This window comes from Lutjanus erythropterus, chromosome 13 (assembly GCF_056507025.1).
Source record: "Lutjanus erythropterus isolate fLutEry1 chromosome 13, fLutEry1.hap2, whole genome shotgun sequence".
Lineage (NCBI taxonomy): Eukaryota > Metazoa > Chordata > Actinopteri > Lutjaniformes > Lutjanidae > Lutjanus > Lutjanus erythropterus.
Window position 1 is genome coordinate 34,726,774 of NC_139329.1, and position 26,269 is coordinate 34,753,042.

The following is a 26,269-nucleotide window of genomic DNA, read 5'->3' on the forward strand; positions in this document are numbered from 1 at the left end:
TCCCTCTCTCCTCTTCCCTCCCTCTCTCTTTCCAACATCTAAATGTGCGGTGGAGTTTGAATAAAGCTTCTTTCTGCTCTCCTACACAGGCAGGAGCAACAGGCCCCTGGAGTCGCTGGCACTGGGAGCTTTGGAGCATCAACGGTACGTTTGCAGCTCACCACCGGAGTCCAAAACGAGGAATACTGTGAAGGGTTTTAGGGGATACTTTTGACTTTCCTCATCCTCTGCTTGGGGGTGGGCAGGTATTTGGTTGAGGTACTGTACTCCCATGTCAGGTAACTGAAGTTTCTTTTTTAAATATTGAGCAGTCCTGTTCTCTGGGAAGTTAAATATAATGAAGATAAAACGTGATTAGAGCCTCAGAGTTAACATTATTCCAGTTTCTGTGCTCATGATGCTGTGGGAGTCGTGGTTTAGTTGCAGGAAGTCTGGTGTGGTTTCTGAGTTTTGCTGAGTTGACTATTGAGGTGTTAATGGAGTCAGCATCTCTTAAAAACCAACTCTTTACTGATGTGTCATTTAATTTCACTTCACTCTATAACTTTCTCCAGAACATTAAATCTTATAATGTGGGTAAAAATGAGAGTTTCAAGAGCAGGGAATTGTAAATCCTTATGTGAAATATGGAATTAATTACATTTTTTGGTCAGTTTGCATTTTGGATGGCTTCCCTGGACGGAAAGTGGCATGTGTTTATGTAAATTATCTAATTGTGTCTGAATTCATTACAGCGTAGTGTTTCAGTACTAATCATGACACATAAAGATGTTCCTTGTTTCCTAATGATTTGAACATTTATGGCTTGTTACACCTTTAAAAAGAAGCAATCTACTTGTGACCCCTTGTCATTGGTTGCATATCTATTGTCTATAAATTTTAATTTTAATTGAGGAGCAATTAGTTTTTGGTGCACAATTTAAAGGCCTGAAAATAGAGAAGAGGAAAAGAGGAAACTACATCTAATTCTTGCTATACAACTCTTTTGTATAATGAGTCTTTTATCTTGTATCTTGCACAATTATCCATTGATTTAAAAAAAAAAGCAAAGATTAGTGCAAAGTCTGAAATAATAATAATGATAATAAATAATAATTTTGTCTTGCAGAAATATGTTTTTCTGCTTTCCTATTTTATAATCATTTTGCGACCCTTGGGATTTATAACACGACCCCTAGTGGGAGTCCAAAATCCAGGCAGGGAATCACTGCTGGCATTATGTGCAACCACACTAAAATGCACAGCAAATCTTTATATAAAGTATATATTTAATAGTGTGATCTCCCTAGTGATTGGTAAAAATTAAAACATACACTGTACTGCTGCACTATAATACACCAAAATAACTATAATAAGTTTCCAAAGTGGTGCCAAACCAATCAGAAAGAGGGGGAAAAAAGTTACTTTCCTTTTTAATCAAATCTGAGTGGAGCATCTGAACTTAAGAAAACAGTATTTGATTACTGGGAAAACAATGTTTCTTATTGCAATATAGGAAGCTTCTGACAAGAGTGACATCCTGTTACCATGGTAACATCAGGCTGCGCGAGTGCACGTTGTGAATCGTAATTTTCAGATGTCGGAAATGAAAAAAAAAAACAGACAGAGGGTTCGGTTAGAGCAAATATTTTCACATTTCTTACATTTAGAGTCATCTAAAGGTTACCAAACTAACATTTGAGGCTGCAGTTTTGTTTGTTTGATTGTTTAACACGTTTAACTAAGGCTGAAGCACGGCTGAGTTTTAAAAAATTCACTCACTCATGACTCCCCACTCACTTTTTCAAGGTAGAGGACTGTATAGTGAGGAAGAAACACTTTCGGACACTACTCTCTACTGTCACGATGCATTGTGGGATACTTTGAGTCCACTATATAGTGTATAATAATTATTACTATACACATGGACAGCACTCAGTGGTGGGTGATTTTGGACACAGCCTACATCTTCGATCGTAGACTGCTGAGTATGTAGGCGCGTTCTAATGCACCCATAGGCACCTGTGAATATGAATTTTTCTTTTTACTGTACAAGAGTGTGTGTGTTCTCATTCACAGGCCGCACAGTACATATGTACACACACTCCCATGCGTTTTCTTTAGCAGGGGCATCAGACGTGCGCTCCCACACATCCCCTCGGTGATCTATGAGTGTCGGCCTGTGTTTCTGCATGCACGCAGTATCAATGTCAACTCTGTTCTTCTGCGGAGGGACTCTGGAGGGTTGGAGGAGAGTGGGTGGAGGTGGGAGGTGGGAGCGGTGGGGGGGCTCCCCTGGATGCCTTATGTTTACCTTGGCAAGGTCGCACCCCACCCCCCCGCAGGCCCTGCCCCTGTCCGTTGCTGGAACAGACCAAGGCCTTATTGCCCTCCACCTCAGCTGGGAGCGGAACATACCACAGTGGCCGAACAGGGGAGCAGCAGCCACCCCAGCGACTGAATGGGCACACTGTGGAGAGAGGGCCGACCTGGCATGGCGCGGCTCGCTCACGAATGCTCATGCATGTTATGAAGAGGCCACAGTGTAAATGATGCATGCGAGGATCTGCTCAATGATGGGATAGTGAGCAATAAGGAGCGTGGTTATGGTTGGCTTGGTCACAGTTTTTGCTGGCATTCTCTCTGTTCATACATTGTGGGAGTGTGAGTGCAGTGACGGCTGGTTATTGCCGTCTTCATCCGACATTGGAAGGGTCAAGAGGGAAAATAACAAGAAAACTTCAATGAATTACCTTTTTATGTACAGGCATCCTCTATATCTACCCATACTCATTAACTCTCAAGAAAAGTTACACACCAATTTTTTTCCAAGGAATTACAAAGTAACTGACAAGTTTGAAAAGAAGTTTCACCATCACTGATGGGTGTGACTGGGTGTGGCCAGAGGTGTGCTCTTTTGCACCCATACACTTAAAAAACAAAAAACAAAAAAAAAAGTTTAGAAAACTCAATTTCAAGTCAACTGCCTTCACTAGATTTTTGAGCTTTGAATCAAACTTTTATAGCACTTTGGTCAACTTTGGTTGCTTTTGAAATAAACTAAACAAAGTATTTCCAATCTGTAATCTTTTATTTGAGATAATGTACTTTTCTTCTTTAGATAAACTTGATTCTTAGAAAAAATTGATTTCTTTTTTTTACACTGAGCTGTGAACTTTATTTGTCACTTATAGTGAGAATGAGAATTAAATGGTTGAAATGGAAAATATTAAATTATGAACTATTATTCACTTTTACATTTACGTTTTGAAATATAATCAGTGACATTTGATGTATGGCTAAAGACAGATACGCCTAAACAATTGAGTCAGGATAATGCTAGTACTGTATTATCACGTTTTCATCAAAAAGGGCAAATCCAGCATTTTGTCATAACAACCACGAAATGTAATAATTTATTACAAAATGCAGGAGCATTTATTGCATATTGCAATCAGGCTGTTGATTACAAAATGCTATTACACTGTTACACACAGTGAAAACTGATTACATCCTGTCAATTTAATACGGACTGCGGTGTTAAGGCATGTGGTATTTACTCTTACTTTCACTCTTGCTGCACATGCATGAGCATAAGGAGAAGTTCATGTGAAGTTGTTGTTGAAAAGTGATTTAAAGAAAATGGAAGTGTAGTAATACTTCAGAAAAGTTGGGAAAAAGTTGAGAATAATCCCAACAATGTTTGAAACACCTGAATATTCAAGTAGAGTCAGAGAGAGCCAGAACAGTCAGGAAACTCCCCCAGACGTCCACAGGTACCACACCAAAAAGTGTGCTACAATACGTCATTGCAAAGAGGTTCCAGGCGTGGACCGAACATCACAGACTGATAATTGTGCGATTATTCCGGGGTGGATCTGTCAATCTGTCTACACATGTGTGGTATTTTGTGTTTCCTCCTGAACTGTGCCAACATTCACAGACAGATCTTAGACAGCGGGGCAAATATTAGTCCTACTGTACCGTATGTCCCGGATCTGTGGAACTCTGAGAATGCTAGCAGCCCACACACATACACACACTCATTCATACAGTTTGTAGTACACACACAGACATACTGTATGCACGCCACATGAATGTGTCAAGGTTGCCATGCATAACCACCAGCGTGTTTACAGTAAATGCATGATTGTGTTTTTTATGCTGTGTCACTTGAACTTGAAAGGTCACTGCACATCTCTTTTGGCTTTTCACCAGGCTGCCAACCTCAGATCAGCAACTGCAAATGATTTTTGACTGTGGCTTTCAGGTTCATTGGTTGTAAATGTGTCTGTGGCTGTTTGTAATGAACTGGGTGCTTCTTGCAGCCTGTCCCAGGGCTCGTGAACGCAGCACAATGAGCGTTCAGTTGGGGAGTTGCAACGGTTTCATATATTTGACAGTGCTGCACGTCACAGCAGTGGAAAGCTGAGGGAAAATAAGCACTGTGGTAACCAGGGTTTGACAGATGTGGGTTTGTGATAGTGAAGCATGATGTTTTTGGACTGAAGTTGTCGGTTGCTGATGTTTAATAATATTTGGGGTCAAATTTTAATTTTGTGACCAAAAACTAGATGAGTAAAAAATGTTTTCTTGACAGGGGAGACCCTCAAGACCCCTCAGAAGCAGCATTCAGACCACAAGAGCTAAATAGTCACTTTGTCTGTGATAGAAGCTCTTTATGGATTATTGGCCTTTAAATGAAAATTTACAGTAAGCTAAAAATAGCTTGATTAAAAGTCTACAGTGATGATTCCAATGGTCCTTTGAGCTAAATGCTAATGTCAGCATGCTGACATGTTAACAGACTGCTGTTTATCTAGTATAATGTATAAGATGTAGGCCTGGGTGATATTGCAGGAAAACCTATCATGATGCTGAAGTTTCATATTGGTCGATATTGATAATTATTGATCTTGAAGGTCGTGTTGTGTTCTCCAAAGGGTCGAAGTGGCTAAGGTGATGAAATAAGTTTGTTGGATTATCACTGGGCCATAAAGACTTTAGACACCAAAGTTTTTTACCTGATGATGGTGCTAGAGGAAAACTCAGAGGATCACCGAAGTGGCTGCAATCCTTCCTGTGGGGAACACGGATGCCAGTACAAAATTTTGTCCATTGGTCCAGCGTGTAAGATTTATGGCGATCTGTTGGCAGAATATGGCAGAAATTTTACACAATATTCATAAGTATGTTTTCATCAGTGTATAATCAACTGAAAATAAGAATTGTTGTGTTTTTGTTATCTTAGAATGAGCCCTTTATATCTACAGAGGACATGGGTTCTCTTCCACAGAGGCCACCATGTTGCACCGCCATGTTTCTACGGTACCCCTGAAGAAACAAAACAAACTGGCTCTAGATATGGCTTTTCACATTTTTTGCTAGCTCCACAGCTACTGTAGGTTCTCATATATGCTTGTAAGGGGATAGTGAGATGAGGTGTTTGCAATCTGCAGGCTCACCACTGGATCCTTCACACTGGTTCTTTAAGATGTTCAGCATCTTAGCTTAGCATCTTAGCATGCTAGAAGTTTCTAAGTTGAGCGGAGCATACAGTATAGTTGAGGCTAATACTAATGTAACTAGTTCTGCAGGAAACCAAAGCACTCGACAAATAATTTATTTTTACCTGATGATGGCGCTGGATGAAAAGTCCACAGCTGTTGCAGTTCAGCACACTTCATCCTCTGCACCCCATGAATCTGCACATATGTTCAAAAATATTTCAGTCTGGGCTACAAACACTGCCATCTTAGGCACGTGACGCCGTAGTGACCAGTGTTGGAAAGTTAACATTTGTAGATACATCAGTATGATAAGAAGTACCTCAAATGACAGAAACCATCTTTGGGAAAAACATACTTGGTGTGTATTTGGTATTTTAGTTTCGTACATGTCCTATCTAGTTACATTGGGTAGGTAGGATTTATGACCTGTACTGCAGGAGGCCACCAGGGGGTGACTGAGACGCTTTGCTTTTATTTGTGGGGAGCTACCATGTTGTCAATTTCTATGTATGCACCAACTAACTTTGTCATCCTTAGAGCCACAGCATTTAAATTGCCAGTGAAATAAAAGCACAAAGTAATGCAAAATTCAGAGTAGTTTTTCACATGTCAATTTCACATTTTGACAGCAGCTGATTATATTTTCATACAAACACACACACTATAAATAACGATGGTGTGTGAGGTGGAAAAGTAACCTCATTGCAACATTAAATTCTTCATTAGTTTTCAACCAAGGGAAAAGCATTTCAGACGAATGAATCATACGTCTCCATCTCAGCCTGAACTTATTTTAGTACTAAAGACATTTCCTGTACCCAGAGACAAGAGGGGCTTTCATTTCTCAGCGGGCATGTATGGTATTTCCAAATGATACTAGAGACTATTTCCATTTTAGTTAATGAGGCTGACGTAATAACCAAACCGAATGCACCGAATATCCTGGATAACAGGGAATATGAATGGACAGGAGTTTGGAAAAACCAGTGGCATTCAGGAGCAAAGGAAATGATAATAAACCTGCTTCATTCTAACACTTACTTCACTGTTCACTCAATGAGCATTTCTGGTAGAAAAGTTAGAAAGTCTGAAGCTTGATGTGATGTGAAAGGGTTAGGGTCAGGGCGAAATATCACTGCCTGTCCTTTCTGTCATTAATAATCTCGTCCACACAAATTTAATTCCAGTTCTGTCAACTTGGATATTTTTCAGGCAACGATGACCCCCCTGCTTCTGCTGTGTGTGTCCTTGCCCCTCATCTCGGCAACAATATCATTTGAAGACCATGAAGGTAAGCATGCGCTGACTGTTGAAAAACTACAGGAGCAACTGACCCTCCAATTAATGTGTATGTGGTAGTGCATCTATGTTCTTTCTTTTCACTTTTTTGGTCTCATCAGAGAGTTTGTTTTTTGACTCTTTTGACCCATTACATTTCGAGACATTTTCCTAGAAACATAGTAACCTCCCAAAAAACTGACAAGCAGAGAACCAAGTAGTGCAAAGAAGGATTTTAAGTAGTTTAAAGGTTTTCAGTTTTCAGATGCACATAAAAGTTAAAATACTCTTAACTTGTCAGTACAAGGTGTGGAGTTGCATGGCTTGTCATCGTCACACTCAGACAACCAATCAAATCAAGCAAGAGGAGGGCGTGACTACTTTACCACTTCCTTCCTGAATCCATTTTTTCACCATTAGTCAAATTTGATCCCCGCTCCCCATAGGCACACCAGCTGATTTGTCCAACACCTAGCACTTTGCCAAGGTGTTTTTGAAGTGTTGGTGTCTGTATCGATGTATCGGTGCCTGATCAGCTCCTGAGATGGTATTTTTTTGCCTTTATTTGATAGTACAGGCAAATACAGACAAAAAGGGGGGGAAAGAGAGGGGATGACACACAGAAAATGATCTAGGTGAATGAAATGGATCTGCCCTTGGCTCCTCTTGTCCAGAAGTGTCCTATAATAATTCTGACTTTCTGTAAAAGAAAATGAATCATGACCTATCTTTACCCTAGACTTGGATGGAACATTGCGTGTCAGCATCCCAATGGAAATGCCTCTCCATCCTCTGCTGGGCGGCAAGGTGGTGATACCGTGCTACTTCCAGGACAACACAGTAAATGACCCCGGAGCCCCGACCATCGCCCCGCTCTCCCACCGCATCAAATGGACCTATGTTACCAAGGAGAAGGTCACCACCATCCTGGTGGCGTCAGAGGGAAAAGTTAACGTGGAGACAGAGTATTTGGACAGAGTGACGATGATCAACTACCCACTGGTGCCTACTGACGCCACCATGGAGATAACGGAGCTGAGGTCCAAAGATTCTGGCACCTACCGCTGTGAGGTCATGCAGGGTATTGAGGACAACTACGACTCTGTGGAGGTCCAGGTTCAAGGTACACCACAAAACATTCACGACACCAATCAAAATTGATCTACTCGCTACATGATAGTCAAACATTCATTAGTGCTTGCTGAAACAACTAACAGCAGCTTTGCCCCTGCATATTAACACTCTTAGAAATAAAGGTGCTAACTAGAACCATAAAGGGTTGTTTGGCTTGACTCCACAGGAAAACCCTTTGTGGTTCCTGGTAGTAACTTTTACAAAGGTTTCACTTGGATCATATTGAAAGTTTTACCTAGAACCCAACATGAAGAGTTAAAGCCAGCCATTTTTTTAAAAGATATTTAATAACCGTTTTTCTGTCTTCCTGCTCACTTCCTGTATCTCACAGGTATCGTGTTCCACTACCGAGCCATCTCCACCCGCTACACCCTGACATTTGAGAAGGCAAAGGCAGCCTGCATCCAGAACAGCGCCACCATCGCCACTCCAGCCCAGCTCCAGGCTGCTTACGATGACGGATACCACCAGTGTGATGCTGGATGGCTCTCTGATCAGACTGTTAGGTAGTGTCCATCCATCAATCCATCAATCCACTCCGACAGCATCAATATAAAACAAATGTTTTTAACATTGCAAGTGACACAGTAACAGAATTAATGTTGTTACTGACTTTTCAAGTCCATCTGCTGAGAGACATCTTTCTCGACCTCTCAAGGTACCCAATCCAGGAGCCACGTGAACGTTGCTATGGAGACAAGGAGACCTTCCCCGGCGTGAGAACCTATGGTGTAAGAGATGTCAACGAGACCTACGATGTGTACTGCTTTGCCGAGAAGTTGACAGGTACACTAATAAAACACAAACAGCAACAGAAGCTTCCTGACTAACTGTGGACTATCATGTCAATGTATTGTGCTGTGCTGTCCTCTCTCCTCCCAGGCAGAGTCTTCTACTCCATGTCCGTAGAGAAGTTCACCTTCTATGAAGCAGGAGATCAGTGTGCCAAACTTGGGGCCCGGCTCGCCACCACCGGAGAGCTCTACCTGGCCTGGCAGGCTGGCATGGATGTGTGTAACGCTGGCTGGCTGGGGGACAGGAGTGTACGTTATCCCATCAACATCGCCAGGCCTCAGTGTGGAGGAGGGCTCCTGGGTGTCCGAACCGTCTACCTGTTCCCCAACCAGACAGGATACCCCTACCCAGACTCTCACTACGATGCCATCTGCTTCCAAGGTAAAACTATCATGAAGGCTTTTTTAGGGTGCATTTCTTCTTTAGGATTTTAGGAATTTCTAGGATCATTGCGGATTGATGCCATCAACCTTAATTTGGTGTTAGACAATAAGGCTTTAAGGTCACAACTGTGCAATCTCGCCTCCTCAGCTGGTGAGGATCAAGATGCTGTACCCATGAGGACCACCCCTTTCCCAGACATCATCCCCATGACACCCGCCCCTGGAGTGTACCCAGGCCTCACCCCCCGCCCTGGCCGGGAGGAGATTGTGGGTGGAGAGGTCGACACCCTCGTCCCACTGCCCGTCCCACCCAGTGTGACAGACACTCCTGTGGTACGTGAGCCTGGACTGACAGACATCTATGCTGCGATGGCTCCCACTGGTAAGTTGGTTGTGTACTTGATCAATAACAAAACCCTTCGAATGTTTCTTTAAACTGTAAGAATACATTGTAGAACAGCACAATAATAAATCGTGGATGGAGGTTTGAGGTCTTAAAAGTGAAGCCCATGTGGAAGTGCCTAAAATCTGCATCCTTTCTAAGACCTTCCAGCAGGGGCCGACTGGTTTCAAAACATAGTCCAATTGCATGGGGTCATAAGGGAAAATTGCCCTACTTCTCACATGATTTATGCACTCAGTTATCAATTTCTGAAGTGGTCAATGATCCCAATCACTAGTTTAAAATCTTCAATACAGTATGATGTTCGTTTCTGTAAATTATGGTCCCATTTAGAGTAAAAATAGATGACAGCTTTGCTTGTCAAGTCATTCTCAGACAATACATTGAGCACAATATACAGGGCTCACGAAACTCAGATCGAACTGTCAAACTAGGTATTGTTGATCAAATATAAATTCTCTCAGTACACCGCCTATTTAAAAATAAAAATAAGAATCATATTTCTGTTCGCTGTTCAGGTTTCAACAGCAGGCAACATCCTAACAGTATCAAAACTCATCAAAATTAAAGTATTCCAGCATCAATCCAAGCACTGTTTTTACTGAAATATAGAGAAACACACAACCTCCACAAAATCTTCTCATGCATGTCTGAGGCTCATTAAATGGCCATGAGGAAATAAAAGTGACTGAGGAAAGTAGCCTAAGCTTGAAGAAAAATAAAAAAGCATAAAATGACACTTTTTACCTTACGTCTTGCCTCCTTCTCTTTTCCCAGGTGTGGTGTTCCACTACCGACCCGTCACTGGCCGGTACACTCTGACCTTCCGGGAGGCTCAGCAGGCCTGCCAAGATGCTGGGGCTGTCATTGCCAGCCCACAGCAGCTGCAGGCAGCCTTCGAGAAGGGCTTGCACCAATGTGACGCTGGCTGGCTCCGTGACCAGACTGTCAGGTGAGCTGGAGGCCTATGTAGAAAAGCGATAGACCAATATATTAATGTTTCCCATAATGTGTGGGCAGTTGGAGTTCTATTCATATGGTAGTCTTGCAATCCTTACAATGAGAACAAAAAATTACACAGTAGATTTCCAGAGGGATATTATGCTGAAGCTAAACCTTAATATTTTGTGCTATCATCCTCTGTTTTGCACAGGTATCCCATCGTGTCACCCAGAGATAACTGTGCTGGTAATATGCTACACCTCCCAGGAGTCAGATCCTACGGCCTGAGACCAGCCAGCGAACGTTATGATGTATTTTGTTATGTGGAACGTCTGCAAGGTGAGGATCTTAAAAACTCCCTGAAACTGATATACTAAAATTTACATCATTACAGTGATAAATATATCTATCTGTATCTGTCTATCTGTCTCCTAGGTGAGGTCTTCTTCACCAGTGACTACGACAGCTTCTCTTATGAGGAGGCTGTGCAGCACTGTCAGAAACTCAACACCACCCTGGCCACCACTGGACAGCTGTATTCTGCCTGGAAGCAAGGGCTCGACAAGTGTCGTCCAGGCTGGCTGATGGACCGCAGCGTCCGCTACCCCATCACAACCCCCAGGGCCCACTGTGGAGGAGGTCAGGTTGGGGTCCACATCATCTACGCATACCCCAACCAGACAGGATTTCCTGATGAGCACTCACGCTACGACGCCTACTGCTTTAAAGGTAGGAAAGAGTTAGGTGGGGATGCCAGATTTCTCTTTTGGGTCTGGAGCTGAAAAAAGTTTGGAAACCCCTGGTCTAAGAAGATATTACACATGCACAACATAAACATTTGCCATTTGCCATAACAACTTGATATAGTACTGCTGTGATACCCAGCCAGGGGTGTTTGTACACCAAGACATACCTCTGCAGTTGCCAGGGGGTACTTGGGAAGATTGTAGAATGACTCAGTTATTTTGAAAGGGTTGATTTAAAAAAGAAAATCCACATATTCAGTCAGCGGTTGCAACTGAACAATGTCCAATGCAATGTAATGGATAAACAGTTTTTAAACAAGTTTGATAAAACTATTGGCGATAAAGGTCATGGGTAACAGTTGACATAACTGACAGTGCTAGTTTTGGTTCCCACTGGTATAAAAATGGCCCTATATCTGAAAAAATGAGCAGTGCTTAACCAATCTGTTATTTTCTTTTTTTAAGCTGAAACTCACATTGAAATTGCTGTGAATGTGACGACAGTGACAGAGGATGTTATCAACAAGACAACAGTCACAACTGATCGCTTTGCCCCCACAGGTAAGACAGATGCATGGAATCTGGTCTCTTCAGTCACTGTCATTACCAATGTTTGGTCTTGTAGTTTTAATATTTATCTCAATACTTGGTCATAAATTTGCCAAAGTAGACAACAAAAATATAAATGCAGTGCCCTTGTTTTTGCTCCCATTTTCATGAATTGATTCTCTCAACTTTTAAGAGATGAGATTGGGCTGTAACATTCCTGTTGGTGTCTGTCTCTTTCTGGTTTTCCTGTAACAGTCCCTGTAGCAGGGGAGACTACACGTCAGGACGTGTCCGTGCAACAGAACAAACAGGTGACTCTGGAGTGCAAGTTTGATGCTGTTCCAGCTCCAACTCTGACCTGGCTCAAAGATGGCCAACCACTGCAGGTCAGAAATCAAACAAATATTCACACAATGCCATGATTTCTCCTACATTGTATTCACACTTACTCTATCTTGTTATAGGCCTCTTCCCGTGTACGTATTCTGTCCGGTGGCCGCTACTTGCAGATCAACATGGCTGAGCTCAGTGACAAAGCTCAGTATACCTGTGTGGCCACCAACATCCATGGCATGGCCACACAACAGTTTAACCTGATAGTCAATGGTACAGCTATATCTTCTGTCTAAATTCAATGAAAATAGAAACGCAACACTGTTTTTGCTCCCATTTTTCTCAAATTGTTGATTTCTTTTCTGTAACAGTCCCCACTACAGTAGAAACTACACCTCAGGACGTGTCCGTGCAACAGAACAAACAGGTGACTCTGGAGTGCAAGTCTGATGCTGTTCCAACTCCAACTCTGACCTGGCTCAAAGATGGCCAACCACTGCAGGTCAGAAATCAAACAAAACAACCAAAATATTCACACAATGCCAAGATTAGTTCTGAAATGCATTCAAAAATCACTTTTATTTATTTTTTTGTAGGCCTCTTCCCGTGTGCGCATTCTGTCCAATGGCCGCTACTTGCAGATCAACATGGTTGAGCTCAGTGACAGAGCTCAGTACACCTGTGTGGCCACCAACATCCATGGCATGACCACACAACAGTTTAACCTGATTATCAATGGTACAGCTATATCTTTTGTCTACACTAAACAAAAATACCAAATGTTCAAACTGATACCTCATCTTGTCTTTTAACAACATTCAATAAGTGCTTGGGAACTGAGAACACTAATTGTTGAAGTTTTGAAAGTGAAATCCTTTCCCATTGTTGCTTTGGGGTCTCCATTTTGTACTTAAAAATGTGCAACATATTTGAAAAAGTAGACGGGTCTTGACTGCAAGCAGGTCAGTCTAGTACCTGAGCTCTTTTCCTAGGAAGCCACGTTGTTGTAACCAATGCAGAATGTGGTTTGGCATTGACATCCAGGAAAAAGACACTGTCTGGATGGCAGCATGTGCTACTCCAAATCCTGTACATGACTTTTACCAATGATTGGACCTTTACGGGTGTGACAGTTAACCCTTCCATAGGCACTAACACACCCCCATACCATCACAGATGCTGGCTTTTGATCTCCGCCTTGATAATTGATAACAACAATTTTCCCAAGCCCATGCAATAATATCCTTTGTACAGTCATGTCAGTTTTTAATGCAGGGCTGAGTGTGTAAAATATATAGAAATGCAACACTCTTGTCTTTTCTCTGAATTTTTTACAAATTCATTGTTGATTTCTTTCCTGTAACAGTCCCCACTACAGGAGAGACTACCCCTCAGGATGTGTACGTACTGCAGAACAAACAGGTGACTCTGGAGTGCAAGTCTGATGCTGTTCCAACTCCAACTCTGACCTGGCTCAAAGACGGCCAACCACTGCAGGTCTGCAATCAAACAAGCCAACAAATATTCACAGAATGCTATGACTTCTCCAAAAGCGCATTCACAAATCACTTTTTCTTTTTGTAGGCCTCTTCCCGTGTGCACATTCTGTCCAATGGACGCTACTTGCAGATCAACATGGCTGATCTCAGTGACAGAGCTCAGTATACCTGTGTGGCCACCAACATCCATGGCATGACCACACAACAGTTTAACCTGATTGTCAATGGTACAGTTATATCTCTTGTCAACACTCAACAAAAATATAAACACAAGACTTTTGTGTTTGCTTCCATTTTTCATGAGTTGATTTCTCTCAGATTTTGCTATATGAAATTGGGTTATAAAATCAATGCCAGTGTGTGTCTCTTTCTGGTTTTCCTGTCACAGTCCTTACTGCAGGGGAGAGGAGCCCTCAGGATGTGTCTGTGCTGCTGAATGAACAGGTGACTCTGGAGTGCAGGTCTGATGCTGTTCCAACTCCAACTCTGACCTGGCTCAAAGACGGCCAACCACTGCAGGTCAGAAATCAAACAAACCAACACAATTTAAACAATGCATTGACTTCTTTGAAAACATATTCACAAATTACTTTTTAAAATCTCTTTGCAGGCCTCTGACCGTGTGCGCATTCTGTCCAACGGCCGCTACTTACAGATCAACATGGTTGAGCTCAGTGACAGAGCTCAGTATACCTGTGTGGTCACCAACATCCATGGTGTCACCAGACAACACTTTTACCTTGCTGTCAATGGTACAGCTACATCTTTTATCTACACTCAACAGAAATAGAAACAAAACCTTTGTCTTTACTTCCATTTTTCATGAGTTGATTTTTCTCAAATTTGTGAGATGATTTTGGGTCTGTTCTCTTCTCTTTTCCTGTAACAGTCTCCATTGAGGAGGAAATTGCACCTCAGGAAGTGTCTGTGCTCCAGCACGAACAGGTGACTCTGGAGTGCAGGTCCGACGCTGTTCCAACTCCAACTCTGACCTGGCTCAAGGATGGCCAACCACTGCAGGTCAGAAATCAAACAAAAAAATATTCAAAGAATGCTATGACTTCTTCTAACAGTATTCACAAATTGTTTTTATCTTTTGTAGACCTCTTCCCGTGTACGTATTCTGTCCGGAGGCCGCTACTTGCAGATCGACATGACTGAGCTCAGTGACAAAGCTCTGTATACCTGTGTGGCGACAAACATCGATGGCATGACCAGGCAACAATTTAACCTGGTTGTAGATGGTACAGCTATATCTTTTATCCACACTCAAGAAAGACATAAAAGCAACAATTTTGTTTTTGCTCCCATTTTTCGTAACTTGATTTCTCTCAGATTTTGTGATATGAGATTGGGTTCTTAAAACCATGTTGGTGTCTGTCTCTTCCTGGTTTTCCTGTAACAGTCCCCATTGTTGGGAGAAGTACTCCTCAGGATGTGACTTTGCTACAGAGCAAACAGGTGACTCTGGAGTGCAGGTCCGACGCTGTTCCAACCCCAACTCTGACCTGGCTCAAAGACGGCCAACCACTGCAGGTCAGAAATCAAACAAACAAATATTTTCACAACACTATGACTTCTCCTAAAACATATTAACAAATGTCCTTTTTAAAATCTTTTTGTAGACCTCTTCCCGTGTGCGCATTCTGTCCAATGGCCGCTACTTGCAGATCAACATGGTTGAGCTCAGTGACAGAGCTCGGTATACCTGTGTGGCCACCAACATCCATGGCATCACCACACAACAGTTTAACCTGGTTGTCAGCGGTACAGATACAGCTTTTGTCTACACTTAACAAAAATACAATTCACATTCCAAAAAGTTTAGACACTGTGTAAAACTTAAGAAAAACAGAATACAATGATTTGCAAAAACTTTTTGACCAAGATTCAACTGAATACTGTGCAAAGATGAGATATTTAATGTTAAAACTGATTAACTTCCTGTAACAGTCCCCACTGCAGAGGAGACTACACCTCAGGAGGTGTCTGTGCTGCAGAACGAACAGGTGACTCTGGAGTGCAAGTCCGACGCTGTTCCAACACCAACTCTGACCTGGCTCAAAGATGACCAACCACTGCAAGTGAGAAATCAAACAAACCAACAGATATTACACAATGCAATGACTTCTCCTAAAACATGTTCACAAATGACTTTTTAAAAATCTTTTTGCAGGCCTCTTCCCATGTACGCATTCTGTCCAATGGCCGCTACTTACAGATCAACATGGCTGAGCTCAGTGACAGAGCTCAGTATACCTGTGTGGCCACCAACATCCATGGCATCACCAGACAACACTTCAACCTGGCTGTCAATGGTACAGCAACATCTTTTATCTACACTCAAGAAAAATATAAAAGCAACACTTTTGTTTTTGCTTTTTCACTAGTTGACTCCTCTTAAATTTTTGTGAGATGAGATTCAGAAATAAAATCCATGTTGGTGTCTGTCTCTTTCTGGTTTTCCTGTAACAGTCCCTATTGTGGGAAAGAGTACTCCTCAGGACGTGCCCATGGTCCAGAACGAACAGGTGACTCTGGAGTGCAGGTCCGACGCTGTTCCAACCCCAACTCTGACCTGGCTCAAAGACGGCCAACCACTGCAGGTCAGAAATCAAACAAACAAATATCCACACAATACTAGGAATTCTCCTAAAACATGCAAACAATAGTTTTTATTTCTTTTATAGGCCTCTGACCGTGTGCGTATTCTATCCAGTGGCCGCTACTTGCAGTTCAACAGGGTTGAGCTCAGTGACAGAGCTCAGTACACCTGTGTGGCCACCAACATCCATGGCATGACCACGCAACAGTTTAACCTGATTATCAATGGTACAGCTATATCTTCTGTCTACACTACACGAAAATAGAAATGCAACACCTTTTTTTGGTCCTATTTTTCTCAAATTGATTGTGGATTTCTTTCCTGTAACAGTCCCCACTACAGGAGAGACTACACCTCAGGACGTGTACGTACTGCAGAACAAACAGGTGACTCTGGAGTGCAAGTCTGAGGCTGCTCCAACTCTGACCTGGCTCAAAGACGGCCAACCACTGCAGGTCTGCAATCAAACAAGCCGACAATTACACAACGCTATGACGTCTCCTGAAACATATGCACAAATGATTTTTTATTTGTTTGCAGGCCTCTTCCCGTGTGCGCATTCTGTCCAATGGCCGCTACTTGCAGATCAACATGGCTGAGCTCAGTGACAGCGCTCAGTACACCTGTGTGGCCACCAACATCGATGGCATCACCAGACAACACTTCAACCTGATTGTCAATGGTACAGTTATATCTTTTGTCAACGTTCAACAAAAATAGAAACGCAAGACTTTTGTTTTTTTTGTTTTTTGTTTTTTCATGAGTTGATTTCTCTCAGATTTTGTGAGATGCGAATGGGATCAAATCAATGCTTGTCTCTTTATTGTTTTCCTGTGACAGTCCTTGCTGCAGGGGAGAGCACACCTCAGGATGTGTCTGTGCTGCAGAACGGACAGGTGACTCTGGAGTGCAAGTCTGATGCTGTTCCAACTCCAACTCTGACCTGGCTCAAGGATGGCCAGCCACTGCAGGTCAGAAATCACACAGGAAAAGAAATATTCACACAACACTGTGCCTTCTTTAAAAACATATTCACAACTTTTTATGTTTTTGCAGGCCTCTTCCCGTGTGCATATTCTGTCAAGTGGCCGCTATTTGCAGATCAATATGGCTGAGCTCAGTGACAGAGCTCAGTATACCTGTGTGGCCTCCAACATCCATGGCATCACCAGACAACACTTTTACCTGGTTGTCGATGGTACAGCTACATCTTGTATCTATACTCAAAAATATAAATGTACCACTTTTGTTTTTGCCTCCATTTTTCATCAGCTGATTGCTCTCAAATTTTGTAAAATGAAATTGGGCTATTAAATCCATGTTATTGCCTCTTTCTCTCTGGTTTTCCTGTAACAGTTGCCACTGCAGAGGAGACTACACCTCAGGATGTGTCTGTGCTGCAGAGCAAACAGGTGACTCTGGAGTGCAAGTCTGATGCTGTTCCAACACCAACTCTGACCTGGCTCAAAGATGACCAGCCACTGCAGGTTAGATATCAAACAAACAAACAAATACTCACACAATGCTATAAGTTGTCATAAAACATATTCTCAACTTACTTTTTATCTTTTTATAGGCTTCTGACCGTGTGCGCATTCTGTCCAATGGACGCTACTTGCAGATCAACATGGCTGATCTCAGTGACAGAGCTCAGTATACCTGTGTGGCCACCAACATCGACGGCATCACCAGACAACAGTTTAACCTGATTGTCAATGGTACAGATACATCTTTTGTCTACAGTCATCAAAAATACAACCCAAATTCCAAAAAAAGTCTGCATAAAACCTAAAGAGAAACAGTATGTAATGATTTGCAAAAATGTTTCGATCTGCATTCAATTGAATACTGTGCAGAGATGAGATATTTAATGTCCAAATGAATTACCTTTATTGTTTTTGTAAATGCACACTCATTTTGAATTTGATGCATGGAACATGTTCCAAAAACGGTGGGAGAGGGGCATGTTTACCACTGTGATACATCAACTTTTCTTTTAACAACACACAGTAAGCATTTGGGAACTGAGGACACTAATTTTTGAAGTTGAAGTAACCCCAACCCATCCAGAAAGATGGCAGCATATGTTGCTCTAAAACCTGTATGTGCCAGCAGCATTAATCAGCCTTTATAGGGCCTGCAGAGATTTGACAGTTACCCTTGCCATGAGTACTAAAACACCCCCATACAATCACAGATGCTAACTTTTGTGCTGGTGACAAACTAGATGGTCCTTCTCATCTTTAGCCCAGAAGGCATGGTGTCCATGATTTCCATCTGAAATGTGGACACTGTGGACAATAGTGAAATTCCTTACCTCTTTTAAATTGTGTATTGAGAAACATTTTTAATCTTTTGGTCTTTGCTTGTGCAGTTTTTTACAAGATGGTGAACCTTGCCCCAACCTTGCTTGTGATCGTTGCCCCTTTACTACCCTGTTACCAGTTAACCTGTTTTCATGTGGAGTGTTCCACACACGTGTTTTTTGGTTAATCCACAACTTTCCCAGTCTTTTGTTGCCCCTGTCCTAACTTATTTTGAACATCAAATTCAGAATGAGTGTAGATTTACAAAATCCAATAAAGTTTGAACATTAAATATCTTGTCTTTACTCAATTGGATATAGATCAAATTGAATGATTTGCAAATCATTGCATCATTGTTTTCATTTTACACTAAGTGTTTTTGCTCACGTATTTCATGAGTTCATGTCTCTTGAATTTTGTGAGATGAGATTTGGCAATGTCATCGTCTGTCTCTTCCTGGTTTTCCTGTCACAGTCCTTGCTGCAGGGGAGAGTACTCCTCAGGATGTGACCGTGCTGCATTACGAACAGGTGACTCTGGAGTGCAAGTCCGACGCTGTTCCAACTCCAACTCTGACCTGGCTCAAAGACGGCCAACCACTGCAGGTCAGAAATCAAACAAACAAATAAACAAATATTCACACAATACTATGACTTCTTCAAAAATGTATTCACAATTTACTTTCTCTTTTTGTAGGCTTCTGACCGTGTGCATATTCTGTCCAATGGCCGCTACTTGCAGATCAACATGGTTGATCTCAGTGACAGAGCTCAGTATACCTGTGTGGCCACCAACATCCATGGCATCACCACACAACAGTTTTACCTCGCTGTCAATGGTACAACTGGATTTCTTATCTACACTCCACAAAAATAGAAACCTGACATGTGTGGCATATAGAGATTCAGATTAAACAGCAGGATTATTGCCCAGATGTGCCTTGGACAGGTCACAATAAAAGGCTAATGTGCAGTTTTATCTTGCAAAAATACATTTATTAGGCACTGAACTATGGCTAGTTTGCACAGGCCTACAGATACCAAAAGTTTTTCCCTGGAGGCAAAGTCAAGACCGGCTTTACTCTGCCTCTGATTGGTTTAATCTAAATTTCTTACCCTTTCCCTAACCAATCACTCATCATGCCTAAACCTAACCAACCCAACCACTAGACACTGAACAGAACAATGATATTTACATGTTTGTTCAGGGTAAAGATTTTTGCAATTGCGTGCTATATTTTGGGACAAAAAAATATGCATTAACTGTGCCAAGGCCAATTAAACTTAGCTCAGGCTTGTCAAAATTTAGCTGCAGGAAGTTCTGGGTCATTGAGCATTTCTGTTGAAGGATGCCGATATTGAGCATGTTAATTTGATTAAGATTATTTGAGTTGACAGACATGTACATCTGAGTGTCATCTGCATATGAATGGAAGCTCATAATATGCCTTTGGAATACATGCCCCAGAGTTCACATGTAAAGAGAGAACAAAGGTTGTCTGAAGATCGACCCCTGGGGTACCCCACACATCACCCAACATCTTCACAGAGGATGACTGAGCGTTTCCAGTAGCAATACTAAAATATCGGAGCAGAGTTGCCAACCCAGTGTTGTAGACGATCCAGTAAAAAAGAAGGTCCATGGTATCAGAAGATGTCTGTCTTTTCAATTTAAAACTGCACATTTTTGAGTGGCCGTTCAGCATTACCATCCAAAAGCACCCCTGTGGCTTATCTTAGACCTTTTACTTCAACTCATGACAAATGGATGCAAACACAAAAGTGCCTTTATATTTTTGTTGAGGGCAGTTTGTTAAATACTATTATTGATCATCTCCCTTTTCTTTGCTTTTTGTTTGTTTTTAGTTGAATCTACTGTTCACTACAATGAAACTGAAACCCATGTGAATATTACTGAAATAGAGGAGTTTATCAACAGAACAACCATCACAACTCAACATGTTTCTCCTCCTGGTAAGACAGATGTAAATAACAGCATGAATGAAAAGTGTATTTTCTCCATGGCCACAGTTGCATCATTTCAATAAGGTCAGTTTCACTTTACTTTAAACAACTCTCATTTGGATTCTTATTTTTTCACTCAGTGAGGCCCATTTTACCTCCAGTCCATGTTGATGTGTCTGGCTCTGGTTCAGCTAGCGGGGAGTTCTCAGGGGAGTCCAGCACCACCAGTGCCAGTGGTGATGGGTCTGGAGAGGGTGTCACCTTCAGCGGACGCCACGATGTCATCTCCGGATTCTACTCTGCCTCTGGAGGTCCGCAGGAAGCAGAAGGAGGAAGTGCTGTCACCTTCCCATCCGGAGAAGAGGGTAGTGCATTTGGATCTGGGGAGGAGCTTGACAGACAACACTCTGGCTTCACTGAGTCAGGTTTTACCAGTGTAAGTGGCAGTGGGGATACGATCATCACCATGGTGGATAGGGAGATGGTAGAGGTGACACACCAAAAACCCACTGAGCAGGAGTTAGGCCAGGGAGGCATCTTGGAGTCACATACGTCCGGATCGGGAGATATGTCCGGGTCAGGCTATGATGGATTTTCTGGCATCTCATTTGTTGACCACAGTGCCGTTGACCTTACAGTCCAGCCGTCTGGTGAGCAGGAGGTGTCCGGTTATCGCCCCTTTGGATCAGAGTTCCACAGTGGTTTTCCATCTGGTGTCTCAGGCAGCAGCTCCACCTCTGGGGACTCTTTCCAGCATCGTGGTGATGTCATCTACCTAACAGACAATGACATGATGGAAGTGACCGTACCGCCACAGATACGCCACCCTGAGCAGGGCCGGGGTGTCGTGGAGGTAAGCGGGGAAGGAAGTGCGTCAGGGATCCATCGTGAATTCAGTGGCACTTTGGACCAAAGCTTGCACCCCTCAGGAAGTGGAGACCATCATGAAAGGCCAACTGCTGAGGAGCTTTCTTTCGACCTACCTGTAACTCAAGTTACTTACACTGAGTACACTGACAGTCTTGGCCAATCAGGACTCGAGGAGGGGATTCAAGAAGGTCGTACAGGACCTACAGAGTATGTTGTGACTCCAGACACAGCCTCCGGCAGCCCAACCACAGCACCATCAGTGTCATTAGCAACCCCTGCCGTTGTGGAGCAACCTGAAGTAGTGGACGGTATGTGATTTACTTTACTTTGCTGTAGTTCTGTTCATATCTTACTGTTTCATTACACCACTTCCTAACTAGAAGTAATGTAAATGAGCAAACATCAGATTGTTTCTTTTTCCAAAGCTGTTCTGTGCTTCAGCGAGCAGGCTAAGTGACATTTCTCTTGCTCGAAAAGCTGCTTGCCCTGGTTCTAGTTTTGCAAAGTTTTGCACACACATATATTCTTTGGTCAAAAACCACACTGATGTCCTTGAGGTTTCTGTTTCCCATTCAGTAAGCAGTTAACATAGACAGTAAGAGACTAATTTATAAGGTTGAGAAGGGGGACATCTTACATCATCCACAGCACCCTTTTTACAGGGACATCCTCCAAGATCCACATCGGTGCAGAGCTGCAAGCAAACAGTCCCCAAAATATATAGAAACAAGTCTGACTTAGGAAAATTACTTAACACAATCATTTGCAGAAGGAGAAATCACAAGCAGCACCGCTGCAAAATCACTTATAGTATAGCTGGACAATTTTTCATGATCCATCCGCTCAAGTTTGCTCTCTCACTCTGCTAGGAAGCGGTGTAAGGCCAAAAAAAGCTTTTTATGTCCAGCATCATTTTCAGTCATGAAGTAAAATTCCTTCCTCTCTTCTATCAGCCTCTGCAAACCCCTGTGATCCAAACCCCTGCAGTTCAGGAACCTGCACTGTGCAGGGAGAGCTTGCTGTGTGCCAGTGTCCTAGTGGTTTCACTGGTGAAGACTGCTCCACACGTGAGTTACCAAACCACCATATAAACACAGCGCAATAAGTTTGCCTTTGATGTGAAAAACTAGAGTACGTTGGATTGGATGATGGATTGGATGTATTTTTATACTGGCCAAATGTGATGTGATGTGTATGTTCGTGTGTGTAGCTGTGCAGGGCTGTGCCGAGGGCTGGTTGGAGTTCAAGGGCAACTGTTACCTTCACTTTGCTGAGAGAGACACCTGGTCTGAGGCTGAGCAACGCTGTCAGGAGGTCAACGCTCACCTGGTCAGCATTGCTTCCCAGGAGGAGCAGGAGTTTGTCAACTGTGAGTAGCTGTGTGTGTGTGTGTGTGTGTCTAACTGGTCTGCAGGCAAACAATGCCATTTGAGTGTGTGCAAACAACAGGCATGCAAGTGAGATTATTTTTAGGTGTATTTATTTTATGTGCATGTATGTATCTGTACCTATCAGCAGTCATTATGCTGAATAATTCTAAACTTATCTAACATCAAGTTTTGATAAATGGCTGACAGTGTTCACTGCTGGGAATCTACTGAGGGGTCAAGTTACTGCTCTAGCGACATCTACTGGTTGCCCGGGGGACTTTTGGCATGATGATGCTCCTTCACACTACTTTATCGGAGAGATTAAAAGGACATTTTCTTGTTGAAAGTAAAAATTGATCCTTGTGTTCATCTCTTCCTACACATGCTAATCCTATTCATGTCTGTGCCCAACTTAACTATATAAACAGATATCTGCATATAAATGAAAAATCTGCCAGCAAAGGACAAAATGTTGGTATCAGAAACATTCTGATTTCCAGTTGTAGTTCAAAATAGTATTGACCAATCACATTTGAGCGGGCTCTGGTTAGGTGTAGATAACCGGACCAGGGGAAAGCAAAAGACATGCTGATCTGCACAAACAATCTGGTTGTAGATGTCATCTCTAACATCCAACTCCCCTGGCTGCACCGGAAACCCTAAAGTTTTGGTCATTCACCCCAGAGGCTAAATTGTCATCAGACAATAGTTGATGGGTTCCAAGATTAACACCCACCCTATGTGCACTGGGTAACAGGCAGGGAACTGGACAGTTCACCAGCCAACTGGGTTGGTTTTAAACCGAGGACCTTATTGCTGTAAGGCTAGGGTGGTTAGCACTGCGCTCCTGGAGGGGGGCATCGTGTTTCTACTGGGGCCATTTGAGTGATATGAGGGGAGGACATGTAGTAGTTTCAAAGCTAAATTCTCTTTTTGTATGCTATGCAGCCAACGGTCAGGACTACCAATGGATCGGACTTAACGACAAAGATGTGCAGAATGAGTTCCGCTGGACAGATGGCAGTCCTCTGGTGAGTTTGGTTGCTTATCAACTACAGTATCTACTATCATCTATGTTTTAATGATTTTAGTGACCACCTCTGTAACTTCCCTAGACCTTTGAGAACTGGAGGCCCAACCAGCCAGATAACTATTTCAACTCTGGGGAGGATTGTGTGGTGATGATCTGGCACGAGGGCGGACAGTGGAATGATGTGCCCTGCAACTACCACCTTCCTTTCACCTGCAAGACTGGACCTGGTAGGCTTACTGGTTTAAAATAAGTGTCTGGCCAAGAACTGATTCTGGGAATTCTTTCTAGAAGGGGAATTAGCTTTGAAGATGTGAACATATGGTTGGATTGCTAAAAAGTTTGTTTTACTGTGGTTGTAGATAATCTCAGCCAGACACTTTGGATTAAACCATGTCACAAAAACAAGAATCTCAAGTGGGGTTATGCAAAAAATGAACCAGTAACCTTGACTAAAACAAACTTCATAAAAATTGTCTTCATTTTCAGTCATGTGTGGAGGGCCCCCTGAGGTGGCACACGGCCGGCCGATGGGCAGCAGCAGGGAGCGCTACCCCGTCGATTCTATCGTCCGCTACCAGTGCGACGCAGGCTACACACAGCGCCACCTGCCTGTGATACGCTGTAGACCAGATGGACAGTGGGAGGAGCCGCAAGTGGAATGTACAGAAGGTAAGCTTGCAGGGAAAAGCTGAAATATGGATTTACTGCCCATGCTGTAAAACAAGAAATGAAAGTGTAGCTCAGTTAACAGCTGAAGTTAGCAGCCTCAGCCAAAAGCAATCAAAACAAAGTAGAAGAAGTAGGAAATTTAACCGCCAGGACCTTGCAGTAGCTGAAAGGTGCCTCCTCAAAAATACAACAATGCCTTGTAGCTTCAGCAACTAAAGAGATGCCCTGTGAAGACCTCAAATTTTCACCTATCACAATTTCACTCTTACATTAGCTCTTATCACGGCTCTCTTCCTCTGGCGTCTATCTTATACATATTAGTGTTGTATTTCACTTGAGTCTCAATCTTGAATTCATGCAGGCATAAGTAAAGTAACTTTTCATATTTAAGACACTGGACAGGGTTCCTGTTGTAAAATGTCATATGGAAACATAAAGTTAGCTGGAGACAAACCTCTCAGCTGACTCAAGAAGCTCAAGCACGATCATTAGCTTACATTAGCTACCCATACTTATTAAATCTGCTCGTGTGAAGCATTATTTTTGCTGAGGAAAATCCACGGTCGTCATGTAGAAATGAGAGGCTGCTTTTATATACTTTTCTGTAGAGTCAAATACCTCGTGTTTCAACAATCACTCCCAATTTCAATGTTAAATCCGCCCTCATTATCCCTGTAAACTGCATGTGTGCAGTGTCAGAATGGAAAGCTTGACAAGAGTAGCAACAGTAGCTTAGCAAAGGGTCAGCTGTCCCCACTTGAACTCAAACCAGAGACACTGCAGTTCATTCTCAAAGCTTTAAAACCTCTAAGCCACCTGGGCAACCCTCACACATGTTTTCAAGTTCACTTAACTGATGGACAAGAAGTGGGGAGAAATGGGAGATTTAAACCTTGAAACAAGCATCATTGAGAAGTGTGTAATATTTTGTACAGTGAAAATGCACTTCCTGCAGACTGTATATTTCAACATTTCACTGATCAAGACCCCATGAAGGCATTTGAACTTCCTTTTAGCCACACCGATCACTTAGGGCTAATTTATAAGTGCTTTTGTTAACATGATGTCATCAGTATGCTTACCTTTTCTCTCCCAGCCGGCGCCAACAGCAACAGGCTACACAAAAGATCCCTTAGGAGGAGAAGTAAAGGGGTCAGCAGCCAACGGGAACAGAGGAAGCTGCACTGAGCAGGAATGAAAGGACATACAACAGAGAGCCACAAAGGACCCCTCTTGTAAAGAAGCATGGACACCAATGCAAATGCCCGACCAAAAAGATAACATTCCCTACCATGTATATACACACTCTAAAGCACATTTAGACAGTGATAGTATAATTGACTGATGTTTTGGATCTTTGAGTGTCACTCTGCACCTTCTAAAGGCTGATTTCTGTGTATTTATGCCGTCTAATTTATAGCTGTGACCCAGTATTATCTTAATGCACACAGGGAAATTTTCTGCAATCAGTTGCCAGCACTGCACACAACGTAAGGTAGATAAAATAGTCAAATAGTGATAAAAGAGGCTTTAGAGTGACACACAAAGTCCAAAACAGCCCAATAAAAGTGTTTTCAATTGCAGCTGGATTCTCTGAAGTAAAACACATATTGTCACTTAGACTTTTGCTATATTTTTAGGATATTTTTCTAGATCTGTGTTTCTTAGTGGTTTTTTTTTATTATTATTTCTTTTATTTGGTCTTAGACTCTAAGGACTACAATTGTGTGCTTCAGACTGGCGAAACAAACTGTTTTTAACTATTATAGGCGAAGAAAGTGATTTTCAAACTTTTGGGTTGTGACCCCTTGGAGAATGGTGAAGTTTTTTACGTTATGTGAATTATCAGAGGAGGCTTGGCAAAAAAAAAAATCAGTATTTCAAAATCTGAGTAAAACCGG

The 26,269-nt window shown here is 42.5% G+C and overlaps 1 protein-coding gene and 1 long non-coding RNA gene across 2 annotated transcripts; both read left to right on the forward strand.

Moving 5' to 3' along the window:
• The first annotated feature begins 90 nt into the window (after window positions 1-90).
• Window positions 91-26,269, forward strand: LOC146316980 (aggrecan core protein-like). Its single transcript, XM_084734149.1, has 32 exons — window positions 91-144; window positions 6,702-6,780; window positions 7,507-7,890; window positions 8,233-8,407; window positions 8,560-8,687; window positions 8,784-9,077; window positions 9,228-9,461; window positions 10,260-10,434; window positions 10,636-10,763; window positions 10,860-11,153; window positions 11,636-11,731; window positions 13,419-13,549; window positions 13,637-13,778; window positions 14,685-14,795; window positions 14,957-15,087; window positions 15,177-15,318; window positions 15,505-15,635; window positions 15,728-15,869; window positions 16,487-16,611; window positions 17,213-17,354; window positions 17,513-17,643; window positions 17,733-17,874; window positions 18,937-19,067; window positions 19,159-19,300; window positions 20,328-20,435; window positions 20,567-21,604; window positions 22,250-22,363; window positions 22,507-22,665; window positions 23,615-23,697; window positions 23,782-23,926; window positions 24,186-24,368; window positions 25,465-26,269. Exons 2-32 carry the CDS (start codon window positions 6,708-6,710, stop codon window positions 25,554-25,556), a joined length of 5,646 nt encoding a protein of 1,881 aa, XP_084590275.1. The 5' UTR covers window positions 91-144; window positions 6,702-6,707; the 3' UTR covers window positions 25,557-26,269.
• Window positions 13,932-14,563, forward strand: LOC146316981 (uncharacterized). The gene is made up of 3 exons (XR_014771796.1): window positions 13,932-14,070; window positions 14,162-14,303; window positions 14,441-14,563. It is a non-coding gene; the product is annotated as an uncharacterized LOC146316981 (long non-coding RNA).

Excerpts from the sequence above, each read along its gene's own strand:
- LOC146316980 (XM_084734149.1), top strand. The coding sequence starts at position 6,708 with ATGACCCCCCTGCTTCTGCTGTGTGTGTCCTTGCCCCTCATCTCGGCA. Across the intron at positions 13,550-13,636 it reads AAGACGGCCAACCACTGCAG|GCCTCTTCCCGTGTGCACAT; the intron begins GTCTGCAATCAA and ends TTCTTTTTGTAG. Across the intron at positions 14,796-14,956 it reads ATTTAACCTGGTTGTAGATG|TCCCCATTGTTGGGAGAAGT; the intron begins GTACAGCTATAT and ends TTCCTGTAACAG.